The sequence below is a fragment of the Gorilla gorilla genome, chromosome 18 (assembly GCF_029281585.2).
Source record: "Gorilla gorilla gorilla isolate KB3781 chromosome 18, NHGRI_mGorGor1-v2.1_pri, whole genome shotgun sequence".
NCBI lineage: Eukaryota > Metazoa > Chordata > Mammalia > Primates > Hominidae > Gorilla > Gorilla gorilla.
In genome coordinates, this window is record NC_073242.2 from 119,899,434 (window position 1) to 119,926,822 (window position 27,389).

Consider the following 27,389-nt stretch of genomic DNA (forward strand, 5'->3'; position numbering starts at 1 on the left):
GAGCTCGCTTCTGTTCCACTCACCCCTGGGTCTGTCCTGCTACCAAAAGGAAGCACACTACCTCATGCCTGTAGCTTTAGAGGAAGCGATGAAACTACACTGTCTGCGTCCTCCAATTCTGTTCTTTCTCAAGGTGGCTTTGGTTATTCTAGGTCTTTTCAATTTCCCTATTAACTTTGGAATCGTCTTATGAATTTCTACCCAAAAAAGCCCACAGGGATTTTGGCTGGCATTACACTGAATCTGTACATCAATGTGGAGAGAGATGGCATCCAGTTTTGAGGGTTTCCTGATCTATGAATATTGTATAACTCTGCATTTAGGTGTTTCTGAATTTCTCTCAGTTCTCAGGAATATTTTGCAGCTTTCAGGGTACAGGTTTTGCAGCACATCTTTGGTCAAATTTACCCCAAAATAATCCGTATTTTTTATACTACTGTGAACATTTTTACAATTTCAGCCCTCTATTATTTACGAGTATTTAGAAATACACTTCTGCATACTGGGTTTGCACTGGAACACCATGCTACGCTCACTGATTGTTGTAGCTTTTGTACAGATGTCTTGGGCTTTCCTCCATCGATGTCTGTGAATAAAGACAGTGTTCCTCTTTCCTCTTCAGTCTGACTTTCGTGCTGCCTGGAGTCTGCAGGATGATGCTGATTGCAGCGGAGATGGCCAGTGTTTCTTTGTCTGTTCTCAATTTTAGGTGGAAAGAATTCAGTCTTTGACGTTAAATATGATGTCAGTTGCAGGTTTTCACAGATGCTCTCTGTCAGGTTGAGGAAATTCCTCTCTATTCCTAGTTTGCAGAATTTTTTTTAAAATAATGAATGTGTGTTGACTTTTGTCAAATGTTTTTGCTGCATTAGTTGGTATGATCACATGGTTTTTTCAGTCTTATAACAACTTGAACTGATTGATATTGGAGGTTCAACCTTGAATTCTTGGAATCAACCCTACTTGGTTGGTCATGGTACATTATTCATTTTATTTTATAAGCTGATGAATTCAATTTGCTAAAATTCTTTTTAAAATTTGTATGTTTGTGTTCATGAGGGCCATTGGTCTGTCGTTTTCTTATCCTGTAGTACCTTTGTCTGGCTTTGGTATCAGTATAGTACTGACACAACAACTGTCTATCTAGATACAAAACAAGAACCTCTATGCTTACCTCACACCACATACAAAACATGAACCTCTACGCTTACCTCACACCATATACAAAACATGAACCTCTATGCTTACCTCACACAACATACAAAACATGAAAATCTATGCTTACCTCACACCACATACAAAAATTAACTAGAAATGGATCATAGACCTACATCTAAGAACTAAAACTATCAAACTTACAGAACACAGGAAAAACTTCTGTGACCTTCGTTTGCCAAAGATAGGATTTTAAAAGAGAGCACAAGTTCTAGAAGAAAATATTAAATAGAATGGACCTCTATCTTGGGAGTTGGGCAAGAGTGAAGACATGGAGGCTGCTCAGAGCACCCTATACAACACTGTCTAAGGACCCAGAGCCAAGGGGATTTTCTTGGCTTTTTCTTTCTTAAAGTGGGAAGTTTTTGCTTTATTCTAATAATGAAAATCAGGAACACAGGGAAGGACTTCCACTTCTTTTTTCTTCCCCGACACAGATTCTCACTCTGTCACCCAGGCTGGAGTGTGGTGATGCGATCTCAGCTCACTGCAGCCCATGCCTCCCGGGTTCAAGCAATTCTCCTGCCTCAGACTCCTGAGTAGCTGGGATTAGAGGCATGCAACACCATGCCCAGATAATTTTTGTATTTTTAGTAGAGATGGGGTTTCGCCATGTTGGCCAGGCTGGTCTCGAACTCCCGACCTCGGGTGATCCTCGTGCCTCGGCCTCCCAAAGTGCTGGGATGACAGGTGTGAGCCACCGCGCCTGGCCAGGAACTTCCACTTCTTAAACGTGATGTGAGAACCTGAGGAGCTTGCCGTTCACAGCATCAGGTAAGCCTCAGTGCAGACGGCATGTGGCAGAGCTGAGAATGCAGAGAATGCAAATTCGCTGCTTCAGAGCTAAACCTCCAGTGGGAGGAGATGAGGACAGTGTGTTCTACAGAGAGGAATCATGCAGGGGAGGGGCGGGGCAGGGCGGAGGCAGCATGCAGGCATGTGAACTGGGTGGTGGGGGAAGCCCAACTGTCAGGTAAGCAGAAATGGTAGGAGCTGGCGGGCCACAGGCCGTGTGCTCTGAGCCCTAAGACTGGGAAGAGAAGCGGATCCAAGTCCAGCAAGCCCAGCAAGTCTGGCTTCCTCTGTGATGCTGCTCTATGTCCTTTTCTGCCTTAGTGAAAAGATGGACAGAAATCACCCTCTCCAGGAGCCCATGTGGGCCCACAGCGGTCTCAGGGGTGTGTGAGCCCAGCTTCGCCCTCCTGTGCTCTCGCCATCAGACACGGCCTCCTGCTCCTCCCGAAGCATGAGGGGGAATTCTGGGCTCTGTTCTGAGTACAGACCCCATGCCAGACTGGCTCGTGAAACCACAGCCTGAGGTGGGACACGCCGAGGCCCAGCCATGCGCCTCCCAGCTTCTCAGCTAAGGTCACTCTGGAATACTTATCTTGAGGGACGTAGCTCCCAGCTCCCCACCTGCAGCACTGACAAAGCTATCTTCGGGGAGGGGCCTCAGACCAGATGTGAGTCTGTAACTGGCACAGACTGGGGGGGGTTTCTGCTGAGACTCGCTGGAGGGCTCACATGCTCAGTTCTCAACTGCAGCCTCCACGCCCATGGACGCCATCTCCAGCCTCTCGGCCTCCACACAGCTCGCCAGGTCTCAGTGGGGCTGTGAATGTGGGTTCCTAACAAGCTCCAGCAGTTCAGGTGACTGCTCGTCGAAGGACACACTTTGAGAACCACCAAGTGAAGCTCAGGGGGCTGTGAGGCTGCCTGTGTTCTGAGTGGCGTGCATGGAGCACAGTGAGACAGGGTGACTGTGCCATGGGGTGGGGACGACGGGACCCATGGGGTGGGGACGACACTGTTCTCTGTAGCCCTGCACACCTTTGGATCAGAACACACTCAACGATGCAGACACCTGCTGGTTCTTCCCGAGGCAGCTCAGCGGTTCTGGGATTCCGTGCTCGGCAATGGTGAGAGACCGTCTGCAGAAGGGGCCCTTTCTCTGACACGCCTGCCACTGTGCTCACTGGTGCAGCCAAAGGGACACGCAGAAGCCGTCAGGTCAGCGCGGCATCAGGATGCACTGCAGAGTCGTGGGCTCCATTTCCATCTTCCACGTATATGTCACTGAGATCACGATTCTTTTGGAAAAATCTAAAAATATATTGTTTTTGATAACATAAAGCTGTATCTGGAGAAAAGGGAGTTTATGGTAGAAGACTGAGCAGAAACCATTTCAGCCTGTACCAGGAGAAGGCAGGTCAGATGTGTGCAACCTGAGTTCTGGCACTTGGGGCTCACTTCCTCCCTAAGGAATACAGCCTCTTCTAACAGCAGCTGCAACCAGGAGTGCGTCTTCCCAGGCATTCTATTTCAAGCTACTGTTCAAGCTAAGAAAGCTCCACCAGGCCTGAGAGCTCCCTACTCCCTGTAATGCGTTTAAAATTTGTCTGCCTCCATGAGGAAAATGCCTGGCTTTACTGTCAGTAGTTGGAAAAACAAACAAACAAACAAAACGGGACAGGCTGGGTGTGGTAGTTCATGCCTGTGATGCGGAAGCTGAAGGATCACTTGAGCTCAGAAGCTTGAGACCAGCCTGGGCAACATAGTAAGATCTCGTCTCTACAAAACATACAAAAATTAGCCGGGTGTGGTGGTATGCTCCTGTGGTCCCAGCTACAAGGGAGGCTGAAGTAGGAGGATTGCTTGAGCCTGGGGCAGTGGGGCAGGGTGGGGGGTTATGGAGGGGTGCAGAAGTTGCAGTGAGCTGAGACTCTACGACTGCACTCCACCCTGGGTGACAGAGTCAGACCCTGTCTCAAAAACAAACAAACAAACAAACAACAACAAAAAAACACACATACAATTGAATCCATAACACAGCTACCTTACTGGAAAAGCCCAGAGTGAAATCCACACATCCCTCACAGCACACGTGTGAACAGAGCTCGCATCGACATTATCAGGCCAGTTCATCAAGTCTCTCTTCTCCTTAAACAAGAGAACAACTCAAAGCTGGGGCTGCCGGCAAATCAGGACACCCTGCCTCCTGCGCCAACATGACCTGCTCTCTGTGGCTCTTCCGGCCTTTCTCGTCTCATGCTACCCTGCCGAGACTGCCTTCCCTGCAAGTCCACTGACACAGGGCTCCACCACGCCCAGCCTGCTGGTGTGTCAAGCGGCTCAGAGAACCACCTCCTCAATAAGCATATCTGAGACCTGAGCCAGGAGAGCTCCCTCTTCCCTCCACTGCTTACTGATCTTCATCAGACCAGGCACAGAGAACAGGAGTGACAGGTGCCACCTCGCCATCAATGCCAGGGCCAGGATCTCCTTTCCCCACATACCTTCTGCATCCTACCCAGGCCACCACTACCACCCTTACCCTAAAACCTGCGGGCACAGAGGCTGGGATCCTCTATGAAGCGCAGGCCAGGTTCACTCAGCAGTCTGTTCACACAGCTGCTCCAGAACTCCAGCATCAGACCCTCAAGGGCACAACCCAAATCTCTTTGTTCCTAGAGCACACCCCAGGTGCAGAAGCCAAGCAGCCCTTTCACAGACGTTCTGAGGTCCTGGGGCCCCCACCCACATCCCCCGTGTGAACATGACAGGTTTCTGATCCAAACACACGGCTCACGCCTCCACGCTCTCGGGGTGAAACCACACCATACACGACCTCTTTGGGAGCCAATGCTCAGTGGAGGCATGGAGCATGATGAAGCCGAAGCTTGGTGGCAGTGGCAGGAGCTCAAGAGGATGGGGGCGAGGCCTGAGCTGTATGCAAAGTATTCTGCACCCTTGCAGAGCTGGCTGCTCCCTGTGAATGCTGAGTCCCAGGACCCAACCCCACGAGATGAGGAAGATGAGGGCGGCGACGTGAAGCTACCCCAGCACTGACTGCTCAGCCACAGAAAAGCAGGGACCACCGGGAAGCGTGAACTGCCCTTGCGCCTTTCTGCCTCACTGCTGAAGGCCACACATCAGCACCCTGACCACCCACCACCTCAGGAGCTCAGCAGGACACGCCCATCACAACCACCAAACCCTGACTCTCCGTAGGCTTCACAGACACGTGTGTCCCCGCCTGTGAGCTCGGCAGTGTGGTGCTGACCAAGCACTGGCTTCAGCTCATCCTTCGCTGGTGGCTGCAAGCCATGGAACCCACCCAGCCCTGCACATGGCATGAGGAGCTTGGGACAGAGCAAGTGGGAGCAGACACTTGGATGCTGCCCAGACATCAAGGGTCTCAGAGCTGCTGTCGTTTAGCACCTGCACGTGTCCGTATTCACAAAATGCTTCACGATTCACCAAAAAGAAGTGGACTGAGTCGCCATCATGTTGCTGCTGAGGGGAAGGCCGTCTTGCTGGTTATGTTCGCGTGTGGAAGCCCTGCTGAGCTCACACCATACCAAACCCACAACATGAGCAGACAGGCTGCAGCACAGCAGCACAGGAAGCAGCAAGAGGCCTCACAGGTAGTGACCTGGGGACCAGAAGGCGGCCCAGAGCAACCGGCAACCAGGAACACACTGAGGGGACCCTGCCCACCAGGGACCACCGAGGGTCAGACAGGTCACAGATGAACGGCCTGCCACACTGGCCAAGCAGTTAGGAGGAGCAAGGAGGCACGAGGATCAAAGGACAACAGCGACAGGATGGCAGGAGCTGACACACATCCTGCACAGCAAGGCCCTGCCTCACCATTCACTCCACCAGACACGATACTGTGCCTGCTGCAGAGACAGGAAGCTGACTCAGGAGACACCTGACTTGTTGACGGTCACAAAGATAACACATGGCAAAGCCTGAACTTGAACCTGGATCTGTCCAAGTTCACATTCGCCGGGCACACCCCAGAACTCAGTGTCTCCCCTCACACTGCAGGACAGGAAGTCTGTACTTCCTAACACCCCAGAACCCAGCAGCACCCGCCAATACTGCAGGACAGGAAGTCTGCACCCCAGGAAACTGCATCACCCCCCACACTGCAAGGCAGGAAGTCTGCACACCAGGAATCAGCGTTAACCGCACATTAATAAAATGCAGTGGTTTTGATTGACATCCCATTTTCCTATTCACATTTAGAATAAACCACAGTTGGAAGTAACGTGGCCCAGCATTGCTTGCAGTCAGGATATCTGAATGCCTGACAGGACTAACAGGAGCCAGGACAGAAATCCTGGACTTCTGGGGGTAGAAACGTGCAGCCACATTGAGGCTCAGGCCAACTTCTGTACATAAAGCTATTATTTAACGCTTGACTTCGGTCCCCAAATAACAAATACAAAAAAAGCAAGGCCACTTTAGAAAAGATCACTCCTCACCACCCTCTCCACTCCTGGCTGCAGACAGAGGCGCAGGGAAAGGGCCGGAGGGCGGAGAACAGGCCACAGGCGGGCAGCACCCCATTCCCACCTCATCCCCATCTGGGTGCGGTGAGCATGCACGGCTGGGAGGGGGCAGCATTACCTTTTTCCCAGTCTGCTTCTCCACCATGTCGCTGCTGAGGGGAAGCTCTTCCTGCTGTGGTGCTTTAGGGCACCCACCCTTGGGCATCGTCCTGCTCCTCACCCGATCTTCATTTACACGGCCGGCGCTTCATCATCAACCGTCTGCTTCAAAAGAGAAGACACACAATTCACTGAATTCAGAGGCAGCTCAAAACTCATCCACTCTCACACCGCACTCAACAGACTCAGTAACTGGTCAAGGCAGGCAGCTGTTCTGATCAGGGCTGGGGCCCGGGCCAGGCCCAGGAAGGGACTTCTCAGGATACGCCTCCCATAAAGGGGTCACCAGCAACAGGAATGGCAGCTTTGAGCAGGAAGGAGAACAGAGAAGGGTCAAGCACTTCGTAGTGGCAGAAAGGGACGCATGGCCTAGGGTGTGGCTGTGTTCTGGGTGGCAGTCAGCAGCACCTGGATCCTGGGTCCCACCTGGTATAGGCTACACCCAAAACGGTCAGGCACCACAAGGCAGTCCCTTCCCCGCAGCACAGGCAAGGTCACAACACGCAGCGCAAGGTCACAACACGCAGCGCAGTACCCCAGCCCTCAGGTCTGGCAGGTCATGTCCACAGCCCCAGCCTCACGCCCCACTCACCACCTGGGAAGGAGCTCCTGTCCCCCACCAGGCCTGTGCTTTTTGCACACCCAGTTCCCTAACTTGGTAGGCAAGGGGTGTCTCTGAGGGAGTCCCAGCAGCTCCGAGGTCCCAACTCCACACCCATGGAAGCAGACGCCCCCTCCGGCCTCAGGCTCCAGCTCCTGGGTTTCCCAGGAAATCCGAGGACACATACTGTATTAATTGTGTATTATTGTTATTTATTAATCATGTTTTATTTTAGGAAATTTTGCCATCTTAACAAATTTCTGGCCAGGGAGAGACTGCCCCTCTCTCAAATTCCTAGATAGCCAAGGGCTCCCATGCAACCCAATCACCTTCTTACCCAAGTCCACACTCAGGCCAAGCCCTGCCTGAAACCAGCGCAGAGCCAGGTAAAGGAAACTAGAAAGTGTCCCTACAGCACAAAGCCTGCAAGAACTTTCCGAAGCAGCCACTCCCGAACTATTTGCTCTGCCCCGTCCCTCTCTTCCTGCAGGAAACCCAACAGGCAGTTGGGGGAGGCCTTCCCCGAGCCCCCGCTTCCGACTCCCACCCCCGTGGTGTGAGGCTGCCCCTCTGCGACACACGGTGCGAGCGCACTTCTTCCTTCCCAGCCTTGTCCTGGTCTCTTCTGTGGCGATGCCAACTTCCCCACGCCACGCCTGGCATGGACACTCTCGGAGCATAGGCCTCCTCCCTGCCTGTGGGCCTTCTAGGTTTGTTCACCATCACAGCCAGGCCTCCCGGGTGCACTCACGAGAGGAATGGTGGACACACCTACACACCCACACCCAAAGCCACTGTCCCCCCATCATGTACTCGCCACACCGTCAGTTAGAAAACATTTCATACAAATGGAACTGTGTGCACGTCTCTGCCCTTTCCGCCACAGCACCTCTGTGCGCGACCATGCCAGGAGAAGCAGCTTCTGCAACTCGCTGCCCTGCATCTACCCATCTCGCTCATGCACAAAGTATGGCTTTTGAAACACGACGTGCAGACCCATCTGTGAGTGGCAGCTCCACTGTGAGCCTCTCCCACCTCCACCCCATCAGCTAAAGGTTACGTTGCATGCCGCCTGCCCCTGGACGCAGGCTTGGCTGGGACCACAAGATGCTTCTCCTCCAACACCATCTCATGACCTGCTTTGTCTTTCTAAAATAAATGATAAAATCCCACCAAGTGCTGTCTTGGTATTTAACTGGCACAAGAACACAGGTGAAGTTATTCTGGAGAGAGGGACAGGTCAGGTCAACGTATTCACTGCCTGACACCTCCACCCGCGGTGCAGGTGAGCAGGTGTTTCCATCCACCATCCCTGATGGCTGAGGCCAGAGATATTTTCTCTCTCTACCTGAACCAATGAATTTTACATTCTCTTCCAATTTTCCACCACAAAACCGGAATGTCTCAGCCTGGAGAAAGGGCATCTCAGCACCTGACTCGGAAGGCTGTTCAAGCTCATGGCTGTCTAGAAACTCAGTGGGAATGTTTACAAGTTTAAGGACTATCTGGAATTAACATTTTAAAAAATCCAGACTGCCTGCTCTCAGGATGGAAAAACGGGGCCTTCATCATGTAGAGTCCACCGTCCTGATCCCAGATGTGAGTCTGTGGCCCATGGACACACTCAACAGCTCTGGCGTGGTCAGGGCGCAGACCCCACGGCCTCCGGACGGTGTCTGGGCCCCGACAGTGCGGGGCTTATCACTTCACTCCTGAGACACCTGATTCTCTCCATGTCCCTAGCTTGGTGCTTTGCCCAGGCACCTTCCCCAATGGACCAGGGATCTGGGAGTCCGCTCAGGAGGTGGAGGAAGTGGGTCGCACCCACCAGGCAGAATACTTTTCACGGCCTGCATCACAGCGAACACTCCGGGGGCTCGGGAGTGTTGTCCCAGGTGTACGCTGTGTTTTCTGGAGACGTATCTCCAGCCACCTGCATGATGACAGCTAAGACCATCCAGGCCGCGGCCCTTCCAGGACCCTCGTGTCCACCTGGCCTTGGCTACAACATGTTACCGATGGCAGCGATGTGCTTGAGGCCCTGCAACCCCAGCCCCCGCCTCTCCATGAACCACCACCCTCATCACAGTCATCGAGATGGTGACAGCTGAGATGTGCTGCTGAAGCAGCTGCTGGATGTGGATGAAGCTGGTTTGGATGTAGCTGCCATCTAGCCCAGGCTACACCTCCCAGGACCCGCCTGCAGGCACCAGGCGTGCAGCACGCGGCCCACACCTCCCAGGACCCGCCTGCAGGCACCAGGCGTGCAGCAGGCGGCCCACACCTCCCAGGACCCGCCTGCAGGCACCAGGCGTGGAGCACGCGGCCCACACCTCCCAGGACCCGCCTGCAGGCACCAGGCGTGGAGCACGCGGCCCACACCTCCCAGGACCCGCCTGCAGGCACCAGGCGTGCAGCACGCGGCCCACACCTCCCAGGACCCGCCTGCAGGCACCAGGCGTGCAGCACGCGGCCCACACCTCCCAGGACCCGCCTGCAGGCACCAGGCGTGCAGCACGCGGCCCACACCTCCCAGGACCCGCCTGCAGGCACCAGGCGTGCAGCACGCGGCCCACACCTCCCAGGACCCGCCTGCAGGCACCAGGCGTGCAGCACGCGGCCCACACCTCCCAGGACCCGCCTGCAGGCACCAGGCGTGCAGCACGCGGCCCACACCTCCCAGGACCCGCCTGCAGGCACCAGGCGTGCAGCACGCGGCCCACACCTCCCAGGACCCGCCTGCAGGCACCAGGCGTGCAGCACGCGGCCCACACCTCCCAGGACCCGCCTGCAGGCACCAGGCGTGCAGCACGCGGCCCACACCTCCCAGGACCCGCCTGCAGGCACCAGGCGTGCAGCACGCGGCCCACTCTAGAGTCTTTTTCAATGACAGACCAGATGAGGACAGAGGCTCCAGTTGCTTTTGTTCTGTTCCAAGACTTGCCATCCCAGTCCTCCCAGAAGCTGCCCTGGTGATGCCTCTGGCACCTTTGGCCCCCACACTGCCCTGTGTTCCCTCCACCAGGCTCAGGGCTGGTCAGCCTCACCCCTTGCCGTGAAATGGTAGAGCCAGCCGAGGGCCGAGGAACCGTTACTCAGCCGTGTCACTGACTTCTCCCAGGGTCTGCACGGCACTCAGGAGTCAGGCCAACAGGCTCTGCTGACTCATGGGTGTTGTCTGAGGGTGGGGGCTGTGATGATGTCCCCAGGCCTCCCTGGCAGGGCTGTCACATAAAACAGTCCTTGAAGCTGGGAGTCCCCTCTTTAGACAGTTCCACGGCCCCTGTGCCTTCTCATCACGATGCTGCACAGCCGACCACACAACAGAAGCCACCGGGTCTCACTCCCGGGGGAGACTCTTCCCTGGAAGGTGACTTGGCTGTCCCTGCCTAGACTCATTTTAAGTGCAGCCTAAATCTCCCTCATTTCCAAGTTATCAGGCAAAGTCTATTTTAAACTCGCAACCCTTGAGTCAGCAGGAGACTGAAACACGCCTCAGGCCACTGGGGCTGACTCACGCCCTGTGCTGAGCGGCAAGGCACAGCTGCGGGAAGGTAAACGCAGAGCCGAGGGGCCGGCCAGCACCTGGCCCTGACCACCCCCAGGCCACGCATTCCTTGTTACTTCACCTCCTGGCGGATGGCAACCGTCCCAGCTTCGTGGACTGTCAGGGTCACCGAGAGTCCAGGGTGGCGGGAGTCCCCCACACGAGCCACTGGCACACTCCCTGAGGCAGAAGCCACGGCGCCAAGGCTGTGGGCTCAGGGAACTTGCCCATTACCTGGCAGCCCCGCATTTGTGCCAAAATAAGACACAACTCAGCCCAGCGGAGTGGACAGTGTCTGCGGCCAGCTCTGGGATCCAGGGCCAGGTGATGCTGGGAACAGCCGTCCTTGCCCTGTGCCTCTCCACACTGCGAGAGGCCCTGCAGCCCAGAGGGGCTCCACCTCCCCTGCAATGGGGCTCAAAAGACAATCCTTCTACGGGGCTGGCAGGACAGACGTGACAGGAACAACGATGGCCTGCTCCTCCCGGAAGGTGGCTTCAAGAGCACTCAGGAGGTGACAGATGCTGTCAAGACCGGCCCAGGGAAGGCACAGGGCAGGTTTCCCAGCACCCACCACGCGGCAGCGAGCACAGAGCCTTCGCCTGAACCATCCAGGCATCGCGCCCTCCCCCTCCTCACACACAGGAGCCCAGCTGCGATTCCCTCTGCTCCACAGGAGATGCAGCGAGCACCAAAGAGCCTTCCTCCAGGATCAAGCCTGATGCAGAAGTGGTTACACTGACTACGGCAAGGTCAGTTTGGCAAAAACCCCAGCAATTTCAGCCTATCTGGTCTCTTCAGCTGACAAGAGCAGGCACTGGTGAGGAATCCGGCGCTGCCTCTCCCCGGCTTCTAGGATCTGAGCTGGGCCAGGACAACCCTGAGACACCTGTCGGGCGGGGCAGGACTGGGGCTGCAGGGCGGGACTGTGGGGAGGGGATTGTGGGGCGGGGCCTGCAGGGCAGGGTGTGGGGCGGGGCCTGCAGGGCAGGGTGTGAGGCGGGAGCTGCGGGGCGGGGACTGTGAGGCGGGGACTGTGGGGCCGGGTGGGGAGCTGGAGCTGCGGCGCGGGGGCTGCCCAGGAGCACTCCTTGCCAGAGGCCTTGGCATCACCAGGGAGTCCGTGGACCATGGAGACTCACGGGTCCCCTCGGGCCTTCTGAACCCAAACCTGCATTTTAAGCATGTTCTGTTCTGCACACTAACACCTGAGAAGGCCCGTATAAGAAAAAACTTGTAATGACACAACTAATCTTAAAACTCACAGAAAAAAAAAGACTTCTTCGGGGTTGAAATTCACCTTCAATAAAGGGATGGAATGTAAGCACAGCTGACCATGAACAACCTGGGTCTGGGTTTGCACTGCGTGGGTTCACTTACACGCAGATTTTCTTCCACCTCTGCCACTCCTGAGACAGCAAGACCCATCTCTCCTCTTCCTCTTCAGCCTCCTCAACGTGAAAACCAGGAGGACGAAAGCCATTCGTGGAGACCCGCTGCTGCTGCGCGAGGCCTAAGTCTATTTTCTCCTCATGATCTCAGTATTTTCACGTCTCTAGTTTGCTCTACCCTAACAGTAAGAGCAGAACACACATAACATACAAAATGTGTGTGACTGGCTTTATGTGGTCAGGAAGGCTCTGGTCAACAGAAGGCTGTTAGTTAAGTTTGGGGAAAGTTAAAAGTTCTACACAAATTTTCAACTGCACAGGAGGCTGGCACCCCCCAACCCCTGTGTTGTTCAAGGGTTTGCTGTAATTTGTATTAAAACACCAAGCCCCCTTACACCTGGGTGAGTCTCTCTCCCTGAACACATGTGACAACATTACCCTCCGAAGACTCCCAGAGGGAAAGAGAACACTTCAAATTCAGATTTGTCTTCCACAGTATGTTGATAGAACAGGGCTTTACGTACGTCCTGGGCAAATGCTCCTCTCCTTATGTAAGTTAACAACTCCACCAACCACTAGTTTGTGTAATGACCATTTAAATATCGAATGGTGCCCAAGGCCCCTGAGAAGGGATGTGATTCAGCCCCTCCCCTCACGCAGGCACGTGGCCTCAGAGGCCCAGGAGGAAGAAGACAGGAAGTCAGCAGCAGGGTGGAAAAGGGGAGGGAAGCCCTTCAAGGGAAGCTCTCCAAGAACCTTCAATCCCAGCTCCAATTCCAAAGACAGGAACACACTCATGACTGACAGGATCAAACACCAAAGGCCTGTTTGCCTTGAGGGGGACACTGGGGAGGGTGGGGAAGGGGGAGTGAGGAGGAGCTGGAAGCAGCAGTCCTGTGTGGCATCAGGGGCTTGCTCCCACCTCGGCCCTGGGCACAGCCCCGCATGGTGATGAGGTCTGGCCTGCCTGCAGCACACGGCCATGCTCCAGATACCTTAGCTTTATCTGAAGAGTTCTTTTGTTTGTTTGTTTGTTTGAGACAGCTGTGTTGCCCAGGCTGGAGTGCAGCGGTGTGATCACAGTTCACTGCAGCCTCTGCCTCCTGGGCTCAAGCTATCCGCTCACTTGAGCCTCCCAAGTAGCTGGGAGTACAGGCCCGTGGCACCATGCCCGGCTAATTTTTGCATTTTCTGTGGAGTTGGGTTTCGCCATGCTTCCCAGGCTGGTGTCTGAAGGATGCTTTACAGCAACCCCTGCCTTTTCCAGCTGAGCCCTGCCAGCTGTTGTGCGCTCCGTGGAAAGGGAGAAGCACGCTCTCCAGCGGCTGCGTCAGGAGTGGTGCCTTGTGCACACCTCAGAGGGAGAGAAGTCTCCAACGGACTGAGTGGAGGAAAAAAGAAAAAACGAGAAAAGGAAAAAGAGCTGCATACCTGGCAGGCCTACTGTGTGCAAAGCCCTTGAGTGACACACCCTATGACCCACAGCACTGTGGTGATCCCAGGTATGGAAGAGAAGCACCACTGGCCTCTCACCTCTCACCATCTCAGTGGGCAAGGGGAGAGCAAGCAGCCCAGGGCAGGGGGGCTGAGCCCAGGGCAGGGGGGCTGAGCCGAGGGCAGGGGGACTGAGCCCAGAGCAGGGGGGCTGAGCCGAGGACAGGGGGGCAGAGCCCAGGGCAGGGGGGCAGAGCCCAGGGCAGGGGGGCTGAGCCGAGGGCATGGGGGCTAAGCCCAGGGCAGGGGGGCAGAGCCCAGGGCAGGGGAAGAGCCGAGGGACAGAGGCCCTCACAGGAAGCAGGCCCTCCCGCACACCGTCTGACAGTCCACGTCAACGTCTCTGTCCAGCCTCCACACACCCCTGCACGTTCTGAAGAGCCCTCCCCAAGAGTCCAACTCTCTCTCCTTCCTCCTCAGGGCCGCACCAACTCTCTCTCCTTCCCCTCCTCAGGGCCACACCAACTGTGGCGTTCCAGCTAACACTTTGTGCAAAGGACTCCTAACATGGGTGTCCTCCGTCTCACCCCATAAGCCACACTGGCCAAGGCCAGGCAGGCACCACACATCGCGAGGTAGAATTTCTTTGCTACGGTTTGAATGTTTGTGTCGGCCCCTCCCCCGCACCCCAAAATTCACAGGTTCAAACCAAACCCCCAGTGCGCCCAGCTAATTTTTGTATTTTTGGTAGAGACAGGGTTTCACCATGTTGGCCAGGGTGGTCTCCATCTCTTGACCTCATGATCTGCCGGCCTCGGCCTCCCAAAGTGCTCCACGGCACAACACTCTCTACTGCAGCCCTGTTTCCACTCACATTTTCTGTTATCACGGGGGGTGGCAGCACCGAGAGCGCGGTCAGCATTACTGGCCTCTGCTTTGCCCCTCAGACACATGCTTGGTCACTGGGCTGTGGAACATACAGAAGCCCCTTGCTCCGGAACACAGACCACCCGACAGGAGCACGGACACAGGAGTCGGGGCGACGTGGGTGCCTCACAGAAGAGGGAAAAAGCCACGAGGGCGGCACGTGGGCGCAAAGTTCTCAGCTTCGTTAGTCATCAAGAAAATGCAAACTAAAACCAAGCTAAGTGTGAGGGTTACTACTGAGTTTCAACTTGACTGGACTAAATGATGTGTAACTGTTCCTGGGAGCATCTTGAGGAAGCTGCCAAAGGAGATTCACATTGAGTCAGTGGACGGGGAGAGGCCGACCCACCCTCCATCTGGGGGGGCATGATCTCATCAGCTGCCAGCACGGCAGAGGAACGTGAAAGCACTGGACTGGCTGAGTCCTCCAGCCTCCATCTTTCTTCCATGCTGGATACTTCCTGCCCTCGAACATCAGACTCCAAGTGCTTCAGCTTTTGGGTTCTTGGACCTACACCAGTGGTTTGCCAGGGGCTCTTGGGTCTTCGGCCACAGACTGAAAGCTGCGCTGCTGGCTTCCCGACTTTTGAGGTTTGGGGACTCGGACTGGCTTCCTGGCTCCTCAGCTTGCCAACAGCCTATTGTGGGACTTCACCTCATGATTGTGTGAGTCAATACTCCCAATAAACTCCCCTCCATATATACATCTATCCTATTAGTGCTGTCCCTCTAGAGAACCCTGACTCATACACACAAGTACTGGTGAAGAGGTGGAGCAAAGGAAACTAGTCCACTCTCATCAGGGCCAACTCACGCATCTGGCAATCTCTACTCATACTGAACACAAGTATGCCCTATAGCCCAGCAATGCCATTCTGGACATACACGTCCAAAAGAAAAGCAGGTGCACAGACACAAGAGACACGCGTGAAGTGCTTCACAGCAGTCGGGTTTGCAGCGTGCCACTAGGATGTGAGGGTGGAACACTACACAGCAGAGGAGGCAAACACATCACAACATAAGTCAATCTCACAAATAATGTTGAGGAACCCTGTCTCTACGAAAAATTTAAAAATTGGCCGGACACTGTGGTGCATGCTGGCGGTCTCAGCAACCAGGGAGGCTAAGGCAGGAGGATCACTTGAGCCCAGGAGGTCGAGGCTGTGGTAAGCCAAGATCATGCCACTGTACTCCAGCCCGGGCGTCAGAGCCAGACCCTCTCCCCCTCCCCTCTCCTCTCTCTCTCTCTCTCTCTCTCTCTCACACACACACACACACACACACACACACAGTAATAATGTTGGGGACAAAATACATGATACATTTACATAGATTTCTGAAAATAGCAACTACAGTACTTAGGGATGCATACTTAGTTGACAAGACATCAGCGAAACGTGGAAAATGGCTGCCTGGCGGATGGAATTGGAAGGGACGGTGAAACGGGTTCTAAGTGAAGGCTGCGGAGGCGTTTGCTTTGTGGTCTGCTGAGTTGTACATTTTTACTGGGTGGACGTTTGGGTTTTCAGCTGAAGCAGTCTTTCAGAAGGTGACAGAGATAAAGGCCACACTATGTCCTTGCAAGGCCTCAGAGGTGTCACTGACCTTTTGCTGCAGGACCTGTTCTTCTCAGGGGTCTTGGCCTCCTAGAGGAAGGAGGGCCCCATCGCCCTGCTAGGCCCTACTGGGACCCTCAGGGGCATGAGCATGATGAGGGAGCAGCTTTAGGCTTCCCAGCATGTCGGGCAGGCCTAGCCATGCCCAACACACGCTGCAGGGCACCCACTGCAGAGTGCAACAGGGAGCTTGGAGGCTGACAAGGAGACACACAGCTCTGTGAAGACGAAGGGGAGGAGGAGCAAGGAAAATGCTTCTTTTACACAGAAGGCGCCAAGATACAAACTATATGTGATGAAGACAAAGAAAAGCAGGCGTGTGTGTTAAAGGTACAATTGCACAGCTAAAAATAATCATGGCCGTAAAGCAGGGACGGCAGAGGGTGACTTGGCAGATTTCCTCCAAGGCTTGCAAGGGTGGAAATAAACACACGGAAGTGATCAGCAGAGAGAAACACGCAGGGAAGAGGAAGGTTAGAAAGGTCAGGGGTGTCACGCACCGCTGCTGGGAATGCAGAGGAGGACGGTCTGCAGAAGGGGACGTAGCCACCGCCCCCCCACCCCGCAGCAGAAGGTGCACACCACTCAGCAACCACCCACCCACTGCTCGATCTACCCACAAGTTACACAAATAAGGCCAGGCACGGTGGCTCACCCCTGTGGTCCCAGCTACTCAGGAGGCCAAGGCAGGGGGGTCATTTGGGCCCATGAGTTCGAGACCCGGGCAATGTAGGGAAACCTCATCTTTACAAAAATATCAAAAAATTAATCAGTCGAGGTGGCACGCACCTGTAATCCCAGCTCCTTGGGAGCCTGAGGCAGGAAGACCCCTTGGGCCCAGGAGGTCGAGGCTGCAGTGAGCTAAGATTGCACCACTGCACTCCAACCTCGGTGACAGAGCAAGACCCTGTGTGAAAAAAAACCCAAACCCCAAACCAAAAAAACACAACCGGGGCATGAAAAGGTGCTTGGCCCAGAGCAGTGCCCCACAGCATCTCCTAAGAAAGGGGCTTAACACAAAGCCCGCCCGCCAGGGGCTGCTGGTGGCATCCGGGCACATCTGCACGTGGGGCTGACAGGACTAAGGAGGTTCCACAGACACACGACCAGGCGGAGACGCAGAGAAAAGCGGGTACAGCAAGAAGTCCACTAGGAAATGCAGAGGTGGGGAATGCAGAGGTGGGGAATGCAGAGGTGGGGAATGCAGAGGTGGGGAATGCAGAGGTGGGGAATGCAGAGGTGGGGAATGCAGAGGTGGGGAATGCAGAGGTGGGGAATGCAGAGGTGGGGGAATGCAGAGGTGGGAAATGCAGAGGTGGGGAATGCAGAGGGCACCTACACTTCTGATGACAGCGAAATATGTAAGGCTGGCTCGACCAGCAATCAGTCAACGTCACCCAGCATGCCAACAAGCTAAAGAAGAAACACCATATAATCACAACTGGTGCAGAAAATCATTTGATAAAATTCAAAACTCATGATAAAAATTCCTAGCAAAACAGGAGTGTGGAGAAACATCCTCAACACGATAAAGGCCAACTACCAAGAACTCAAGGCTGACATGATCAAGAGTGACGTGCTGAGGGCTGCAGATGGAATGGCATACAGGGCAGAAAGGAAGAAATGGAATAAAACTGTCTCTCTCTGAAGACGGTGTAAGTGTCCATGTCGAAAATCACAAGGAATCTATCAAAAATTCCAAGAAACTTTATTTAATAGAGTTCAGCAAGAACACAGAATCCAAGATCAACACACAAACACCTATCCTATTTCTGCAATAATCCTATGAAAACAAGAAATAAAGACAGTACCATCCTATTTCTGCATGCTACCAATAATCATATGAAAACAAGAAATAAAGACACAGTACCATTCTATTTCTACATGCCAGCAATAATCATATAAAAACATGAAATAAAGACACAGTACCATTTATAGGTGCTCCAAATAAAAATAAATGCTTAGGTTCATATGGAACAAAACTAGAAAAACCTATACACATTTTAGGAAAAAACAGGAGAAAATCTTTAGGACCTAGGGCCAAGAGTTGTCAGACATGGCAACAAAAGCACAATCCATAAAAGAAAAAACTGATAAACGACCTCGACAAAATTAAAAACTTTTGCTCTTTGAAAGACCGAGTTTAAAGAGTGAAAAGACAAACTGCAGACAGGGAAAAATATCTGCAAATCACAAGTCAGATAGCAGGCCTGTATGTGGAAGAAAGAAGTATCAAACAACAAACATTAATTAGAAAATAAGAGAAAAGACACAGACATTCAGAAGAGGTGCACGTGGTGAACAAGCCATGAAGGCACTCGACATCCTAAGCCGTTAGGGAAACGCAACTTAAAGCCGCAATGAGATATTACTGCACACCAATCGGAACAGCTAAAATACAAAATACTCAAGGATGCTGGAGAGGATGTAGAAAAGCTGGAACTCTCTCGCTTGCTGTGGGAACGCGAAGTGGTGTTGCTGCTCTGGAGAACAGCAAGGCGGCCTTACGAACCTAAGTGTGCGCTTGCTACCCCACTCAACAACTGTACCCCAGGACATTTATCTGAGAAAATGGAACCTCATGTGAACACAAAGACCTGTTTGCGAATGTTCATAGAACTTTCACTGATAATAGACAATACGGAAAACTCTTCAACAGGTGTCCCAACGGTGTCCTCGAAACTGGGTTTCATTCACATCACGGCATCCCCTCAGCAGTAAAAGGGATGGCTATGGATACACCCAAGCGTACGGGTGAATCTGCAGAGGCCCCTGCTGAGTGAGTGGACACACGCAGGCGCAAGGGCGAAATCAGCGGAGACCCCTGCTGAGTGAGTGGACACACCCAGGAGCACGGGCGAATCTGCAGAGGCCCCTGCTGAGTGGACACACCCAGGCGCACGGGCGAAAACAGCGGAGGCCCCTGCTGAGTGAGTGGACACACCCAGGCGCACGGGCGAAAACAGCGGAGGCCCCTGCTGAGTGAGTGGACACACCCAGGAGCACGGGCGAATCTGCAGAGGCCCCTGTTGAGTGAGTGGACACACCCAGGCGCAAGGGCGAAATCAGCGGAGGCCCCTCCTGAGTGAGTGGACACACCCAGGCGCACGGGCGAATCAGCGGAGGCCCCTGCTGAGTGGACACACCCAGGAGCACGGGCGAATCAGCAGAGGCCCCTGGGGAGCGAGTGGACACACCCAGGCGCACGGGCGAATCAGCGGAGGCCCCTGTTGAGCGAGTGGACACACCCAGGAGCACGGGCGAATCAGCAGAGGCCCCTGCTGAGCGAGTGGACACACCCAGGCGCACCGGCGAATCAGCGGAGGCCCCTACTGAGTGGACACACCGAGGCGCACAGGCGAATCAGCGGAGGCCCCTGCTGATTGAGTGGACACACCCAGGCGCACGGGCGAATCAGCGGAGGCCCCTGCTGAGTGAGTGCACAAAGCCCATCTCTTAGGTCACTCCCTGTAGACTCTACTCCCACGGCTTCCTCCAGGACAAAACCACCAACCGCGGGGAAACAGGCGGGGACTCCGTGAGGAGGGCTCATGTCTGTCGGCGGCTGTCGAGGAGGCTCTAGGACCAGGTATCCAGGATAAGACGGGGGATCTGAATCAAGTCTGCAGGGTGGTCACCCTGTCTTCCAATGTCATGTTCCCGGCCACTGGGCGAAGGTGGGGAAGGGCACAAGGGATGCTGCTATTTTTGCAACTTCCTGTGAGTCTATAATGATTTCACAGAAAAAAGGAAAAAAAAGGGAGAAAAAACACAAGGGGTGAAAGGAGACTCCCATGGGTGATGAATATTCTATACTTTTAGGTGACGGTGTTTCCCCAACGGTATACATTTCCCAAAACCCACTGAGCTGTAAATTTAAAATGAGTGAATTTTATGTCAATTGTAATTCAATAAAGCTGTTAAAAAATTAACTAGAAACAGAAAAAAATTTTAATTCCCATAGAAAGAAGGAATAAAGTAAAAAACAGTATGAGGTAGGAGGTAAGCTTCCTTTCATAAACCTTGTTTTGTGTATTAGGCTTTGGAATCATGCATTTTACATCATTTAAAACATTAAATATAAAATGAGACTGGGTGCAGTGAATCCCAGCAGTCTGGGAGGCCCAGGCAGGCAGATCACTTGAGGTCAGGAGTTCGAAACCAGCCTGGCCAACATGGTGAAACTCTCTACTAAAAGTACAAAAAATTAGCCGGGCATGGTGGTGCGTGCCTGTAATCCCAGCTACTTGGGAGGCTGAGGCACTGGGAGGCAGAGGCTGCCGTGAGCGGAGATCACACCACTGCACTCCAGCCTGGGCGACAGACAAAAGTGAGACCTTGTCTCAAAAATAAAATAAAATAAAATAAAATAAAATAAAATAAAATAAAATAAAATAAAAATAAAATAAAATGTAAAAACATAAAATTTTGTTTATGTATTCACATTAAATATAAACATTTTAATAATGTTTAAAATGATTTAAATATACTTGAATGACATTAAACATTTAAAGGATTTAAAGCATTCAATATAAAAATACAAAAAGCAATCTCTACAACTTCAAAAAGGAAGAGTAAGCAATACACTTAGCTGTGTGTCCGGTCAGGGGCAGGACACAAAGCATTTGTCAACAATGACCATGCAGCCACCACCACACCAGAAGCACTCCTGACAGCACGCAGCTTCTGGGTGGGTGGGAAGGCTCGGGAGACCTGGCTCAGGATGTGAGTCAGGTGCTAGGGGAGCCAGTGGAGAGTGAGGGGCTGCTTCCCAGGCGGCCGCTCGCACACCGGGAGGGCTGCTCTGGCAGAAGGCCCAAATTCCTTGGTGCACAGACGCGGCTGCGGATGTGTGGACATGTCCGTGGGGCTGCGTGAGGGTCCCCGTGACGTGGCAGCGGGTTTCCACAGGGCAGTCATTGATGGGGTGGTGTGGGGGGAGCCACGGCACCTCTGTGACCTAGTATCGGAAGCAAGGGGCTGCGTGAGGGTCCCCGTGACGTGGCAGCGGGTTTCCACAGGGCAGTCATTGATGGGGTGGTGTGGGGGGAGCCACGGCACCTCTGTGACCTAGTATCGGAAGCAAGGGGCTGCGTGAGGGTCCTCGTGACACGGCAGTAGGTTTCCCCAGTACAGTGATGGGGTGGGGGGGGGGGGCGGAGGAAGCTGCGGCACCTCTTGTATCGGAAGTCCCATGGCTTCACTTCCACCTCATCCTGTTCCTCCTCGGCGAGTTACAACGTCTAGCCCACACTCTGCAGAGAACGGTGCTCCACTTCTGAAGGGAGGCAGATCAAAGATTCTGTGGACACTCTTTAAACTTCCCCCAGTGGCTTTTGATTAAAACCTGGTAATCTGACTGTACAGTTCTAGTTAGTGCCATATGCCCTGAGGACAAAAATTAAAATTTTGAAAAATATTATAAGCAAAACACCTTCCTTTTTCTTGAGACGGAGTCTCACTCTGTCGCCCAGGCTGGAGTGCAATGGTGCCATCTCGGCTCACTGCAACCTCTGCCTCCCGGGTTCAAGCAATTCTCCTGCCTCAGCCTCCAGAGTAGCTGGGACTACAGGTGCCTGCCACCACGCCCGGCTAATTTTTCTATTTTGAGGAGAGATGGGGATTCGCCATGTTGGCCAGGCTGGTCTCGAACTCCTGACCTCAGGTGATCTGCCTGCTTTGGATTCCCAAAGTGCTAGGATTACAGGCATGAGCCACTGCGCCCGGCCTGATGAAATACATTCTTAATATTAACTTCATGTGTTTCTTTTTACTCTATAATGAGGCTAATAGAAAATTTAAAATTAGATGCACAGTTCACATCATATACCTCATGGACAGAACAACTCTATGGGACAGAAGACCCCGATCTCTGACAAATAGGCAAAAATCCCAGAGAAAAGAACAAAGGGAGAATTTACAGATTAAAGACTTAAAAGACATCAAAGAATCTTAGTGTGTAGACCCTGTTTGGAAACCAGTTCAAACAAAGAACTGCTGAAGAAAATGGCACATTTAGGACAGAGCCTTTTGATACCACTGGGTGTGTGGTGACACTGAGGAAGTTCAAGGCACCCAGCGATTCAGGAGATAGAGAGATTTATAGATGTATATTTAGGTACAGGGTCTCCTCTGTCGCCCAGGCTGCAGTGTAATTAAATAATCACAGCTCCCTACAGCCTCGAACTCCTGGGTTCAAGGGATCCTCCTGCCTCAGCCTCCCAAAATATTGGGGCTACAGGCATGAACCACCACACCTAGCCTGTGTGCTATTTTTATTTTCATTTAGTGTAAGATACGGTGATGGTTTTGAATGTTTTTGGCAGATGCAATGGTGTGGTCTCGGGTTTGGTTCCGGGTAACGGGCTGGGGTGGCTCCTGCACGTGGGCCCCACATGCTGGGAACCGTCATCACCACTGTGTTCACCACACTCTCTCTTAAGAAGGGCACACAAAACATTCAATAAAAATTTAAAAACTCAGTAGCGTGCGGTGGCTGATGCCTCTAATCCCAGAACTTTGGGAGGCTGAGGTGGAAGGGATCATTCGAGCCCAGGAGTTTGAGACCAGACTGGGCAACATGGCAAGATTCCATCTCCATATTAAAAAAAGAGATAATAATCTTAAAAGACACAATGCCAGAAGCTGCAGAATGTGTCACAGAAATGACTTCCTTACGTATTAAAGAATCCTCATAATAAAGGATCATTTTACAAGCAGACTATAAACACTGAAACAGACAAAAAGCTAAAAACCCAACTCATGAGAAACACCTGGTGAACGCTCTTCAGCTCCGTGAAGTTCCGGGATGGCCCAAGCACCTCTGGTGGGCTGTACCTTTTCAGAAGGAAACACCAAGCCTCCCAAGTCCCCGAGGACAGAGATGCCTTACAGCTCCACACGTCCCTCCACAATGGCAGCACCTGCACCCGCAGCTCTGGGGAGAAATGACACCTGCAGGCCAAGACAAATTCAAGAAACAGCCTCATCCGCTCACTGATTCTCACCAACTTCCTCTATAAAATGAGGACAAGAACCCCTTCTCCTAAAGGATTTTGTGGGGATTAAATGAAAAAGCACTATCTAAATCCAAGTTATCATCACTGTAATGGCTTTAGAAAAAAGCAAACGACAAACACAACAAGAGAGGCGCTGAGACCAGGCAGGGCTCTCCTCCAGCAGGGCCTGGTCTGCACTGCCCTCTCTGAGGAAAGTGCCCTGCTGCCCTGACCTCCCTAGTTTCACACCTCCACACTTCCAAGGAGGTTATCCTGGTACATGCATAGAAAGCATGGTTTCTATACATCCTGGTTTCCTGCACAGAAAGCAATTCACTTAGAAACGTCCATTTCTTTCCTTTATGCTCAAATTTTTTATTACTCCTTAGGGCTGCTTTGTTTTTTAACGCAAGCGCCCACAGTTGAGAACGTAATTACAAACTCAAGAAACGAGCTGCAACAGAACAGAGGGGCTGCCCCACGCTTCTCAGCCACTTTCCCATCCCGTGCACCCGGGGAATTTCACACGTGGTCCCCCAGAGTGACAGGGAACCCCCAGGGAAGAAGGGCCCCTGTGGGGCATGCAGAAAAACGCCTGCCCCCTGGTGTGAGGTCACGGACTCAGTGCCCAAGCTCAACAATGCTCTGGGAACTCTAGTCAAAGATGCATCACAACTTTTGGGTCATGCCTAAGGTCAATTCCAGAATCATTTTAGCATGTTAAACAGACACTGAAAATAAAACATATTTTATTTTTTAAAGCAGCTTTAGGTTCACAGCAAAATGGAGCATGAAGTACAGAGGGTTCCCCTGCACCCCCGGGCTCAGCATCCCCACGAGAGTGGCCGTTTGTTACAGCTGAGACCCCCCTGGACACAGCATCATCACCCACAGGCCGCACGACCTCAGGGTCCACCGGGTGCTGTGCAGTCTGTGGTTGGATGAACGTATCCTGATGTGGACCCACCGTTGTGGTATCATACAGAGTAGTTTCACTGCCCCAGGTCCCCCGTGTTCCTGCTGCACATCCCTCCGTCCCTCCCTCTCCCCAGCCCCCTGGCGTCACTGATCTTTGTGCTGTCTGCACGGTTTTGCCCTTTCCTGGATGTCAGAGTCGGAACCCTACAGTGTGTAGTCCTTGGAGACGGGCTGCTTTCACTCAGGCCTGGCAGCTCATCTGTTTTTAGGGCCTTGTAATAGTCTGTCGTCTGGATGGACCTTGGTTGACTGATCCATTCACCCCCTGCAGGACATCTTGGCTGCTTCCAAGTTTTGGCAATTATGAATAAAGCCATTTTGTGAAAGTGAAATAATACAGAACAGGAAACATTAGGGGGCACTGCACACCATCACGGAAAGAGACGGTATTATTCTGTGAGTATGTTCCCAGTATGTGGGCGTGTGTTGTGAACAGAGAGATAAACTACTTTCTCACCACTGGAAGCAGTCAGGACAATTCAAATGCTGGCCTAACTGGTTAAGAGCCCTCAATCTGTGGTCAGATATATCTCAGTTTCTCAATCTATAAAGTACAGAAATAAGGCCAGGTGCAGTGGCTCACGCCTGTAAAACAAGCACTTTGGGAGGCTGAGGTGGGTGGATCACTTAAGCCCAGTTCAAGACCAGCCTGGGTAACATGATGAAACCCTGTCTCTTTAAAAAAAAAAAAAAGAGAGAGAGAGAGAGAGAAAGAAAGAAAAAACACTGTTCCCAAGCTGCGGGCTCAGGACAATGTTTGAGGCCTGGCCTAGCCCTCATCAATGGCCTTCACGACCCCTGCTGACTGGGAGTCAACCCCCGTGAGTGTACTGCCAATACGGCCAAGTTTCTGACGTTGGTGACACGTGAGGGTGCCCCAAGACTGAACGGAAACAATCTCCCCTCAGACTCGGAGTGGGTCCAGCTCTTCTTACCCCTCCAAGCCTGCCATTCTCTGAGTCCTCTCTTCCTCCACTGCTCTGCTTCCTCTCACAAAGGGGGAGTGTCCCACCATGTCCAACCCCAGGCTGGCAAAGTCACGAGAAAACACCCCACCCATGTGGGCAGCGGGCATGCGGCATGCTATGGGGCCATGAGAAGCAGCCAGGTGGGTAGGCCAGGCCCTGACCCAGAGCAAGCAGAGCCCAGCGCAGGCTCAGCCACGCTCCATGAGGGGCCACATCCATGAGGGCCCAGGAGCAACATCCCAGGCACACCCCAGGGATGAGCAGCACAGGCCGCCAACCACGTCATACCACACTCACTTGTGCAAAACACCCTCAAACTGCAAAAAGCCCAGCCAAGTGTCCACCAGCAGAAGAGCAAATGAGTCCAGGTGGCCCACAACACACGGGGCGCACGTGTCCACAGACAGCACACTGGATTCGAAGAGCCAGACACGAGCGTGTTTGCTGTGGCCTTCTGCATGCATGAAGGCCCCATGGTGCTAGGGGCCAGGCAGACAGTCAAGCAGCGGAGTGGAGGGGAGGTCCAGGAGGAGATCCCACAGGTACATGTGACATGAGCTCTATCGTATGTGCAGCTAAGATGTGTGCCATTTCCTGCACGGATGTTATACCGCAAAGAACAATAAAAAACGGCTAAAACTGATTGCTGACCACCTCCCCAAATAACTAACCAGGACACACCCTGATGCCCCATGTCCGGCCTGTGGGGGCACTGTGGAAAGCACAGGAAGTGAGCTCGGTGCATGCCTTCCCCATTGTCCTGGCGTTCCATGCAGGCTGGGAGACGCAGGTGACAGCCTCACACCACCCCTGTTCCCAGAAGAGGCCAGTGCACCCCCAAGCAGGGGCTGCAGCAGGGCTGCACAGAGGGCACCGGCTCCTTCCAGCACAGGAACAAATCCACACCGAGGCATCCGTGAGTCCTACAGGTCCCAGAAGCATGGGAGCGGCTTGAAGCCTCTGCATTCAGGGGTCTCTGCCGTCCGGAGCTTCAGGATGAGTGGGTTCCCACCTAGCACGCAGTACGCAGTGGGTTAGGGCACGTGCTCTCCCTCCTCTCCCTATGAACGCTATACCACTCCCACGAAAGCCTGTGCGTGCTGCCTCAGGACCCTGTAGCAGAACAGCGAGTGACGTCGCTTTGGCAGGGAACCTTTGGTTTGCAAAGCCCCGTCACACACACAAGCTGAGGTAAGATGACAAGTCTTTGTCTCTGCACCTCAGCTGAGCCCTCAGGACACAGCACATGAGCGCCCAGGGGCCTGCAAACAGCAAGGACCAAGGCATCACTGACCATGACAGGCCCCAGTGTGTGACCGTGAGAGGCGCCAGTGTGGGTTCTTCACAAGCTTGTTTTACGGTTTGACCCAGAGAGTACCTGTGAGTTTCCCCTACAGCCGGTGCTTCTAAAGGGCTAGGAGAAACGCAGGGCAGGATCCCCACACGCCAGCAGCTGGCTGGCCAGACCCCTGCCTGTGCTGAGGCATCCGCCACAAACATGACCGTGCAACATGCTTCAAGATGCTCTGTGACTCTCTCAGATGGGTCTTTTATTAGAGTTTCTAAATAAAGAAGTGATGGCCAACATCACAGGAAACCTTAGATACTATTCCTGCCAGTTGGTTTGAAAAAGCTTTAACTGTTAATTTGCTGATTCAGTTTTCAGCCACACGGTTTCCTGCCATGTAATCCACAGAACTCAGGCCTCTGGCCACTTGTCCAGGATACCTCTGGAGCTCAGAGCCACTGTCCTTGTGGGCTACTCAAGACTTGAGGGGTTGAGGCAAGAGCCACATCAACAGAGCTGGACCTGGTGCCTGGCTGGGAGCAGGTGCTGGGGAGCAGCCACCAAATGCACACACGCCAGGGCACACAACTGCCCGCACCTCCAAGATCGTTGTCAGACCTAGAGGGGGGTGTGCGTCCACAGACAGCACACTGGATTCAAAGACCCAGGAAACAGCACACTGGATTCAAAGACCCAGGAAGGAAGGTGTGTGTTTGCTGTGGGCTTCTGTGGTGCTAGAGACCAGGTAAACACTGAAGGAGGGGCCAGACGGGGTCCAGGAGGAGTCCTGTAGCAGGACATTGCCCAGATTTCTCACAATGTCCTCCACAATTAAGAGCACAACCACTGTTCCTTCTGCACTGGTGGGAACCCAGCACTTCAATGAGACACGAGGTTAAAGTGACGCTTTGTAAGGACAGAAAGCCACCTGTGGGCACCACACCCACTGGGTGGGCCACGACAG

General features: G+C 53.3%; 1 protein-coding gene across 13 annotated transcripts in view; it reads right to left on the reverse strand.

The window, feature by feature from the left end:
- Positions 1-27,389, reverse strand: part of ANKRD11 (ankyrin repeat domain containing 11) — a 243,941-nt gene that overhangs the window by 66,698 nt on the left and 149,854 nt on the right. For 6 of the 13 annotated variants that reach the window (XM_055364543.2, XM_031003155.3, XM_063700397.1 and 3 more), the window contains one exon: positions 6,637-6,782. The exons of 1 other annotated variant lie outside the window; for it this stretch is intronic. In XM_055364543.2, the coding sequence (XP_055220518.2) occupies positions 6,637-6,723 (87 nt within the window). In that variant the 5' untranslated portion in view covers positions 6,724-6,782. Of the gene's footprint in view, positions 1-3,045; positions 3,319-6,636; positions 6,783-27,389 lie in introns of all 13 variants that reach the window. 6 more of the 13 variants (XM_031003156.3, XM_055364538.2, XM_055364539.2 and 3 more) reach the window with 2 other exon arrangements.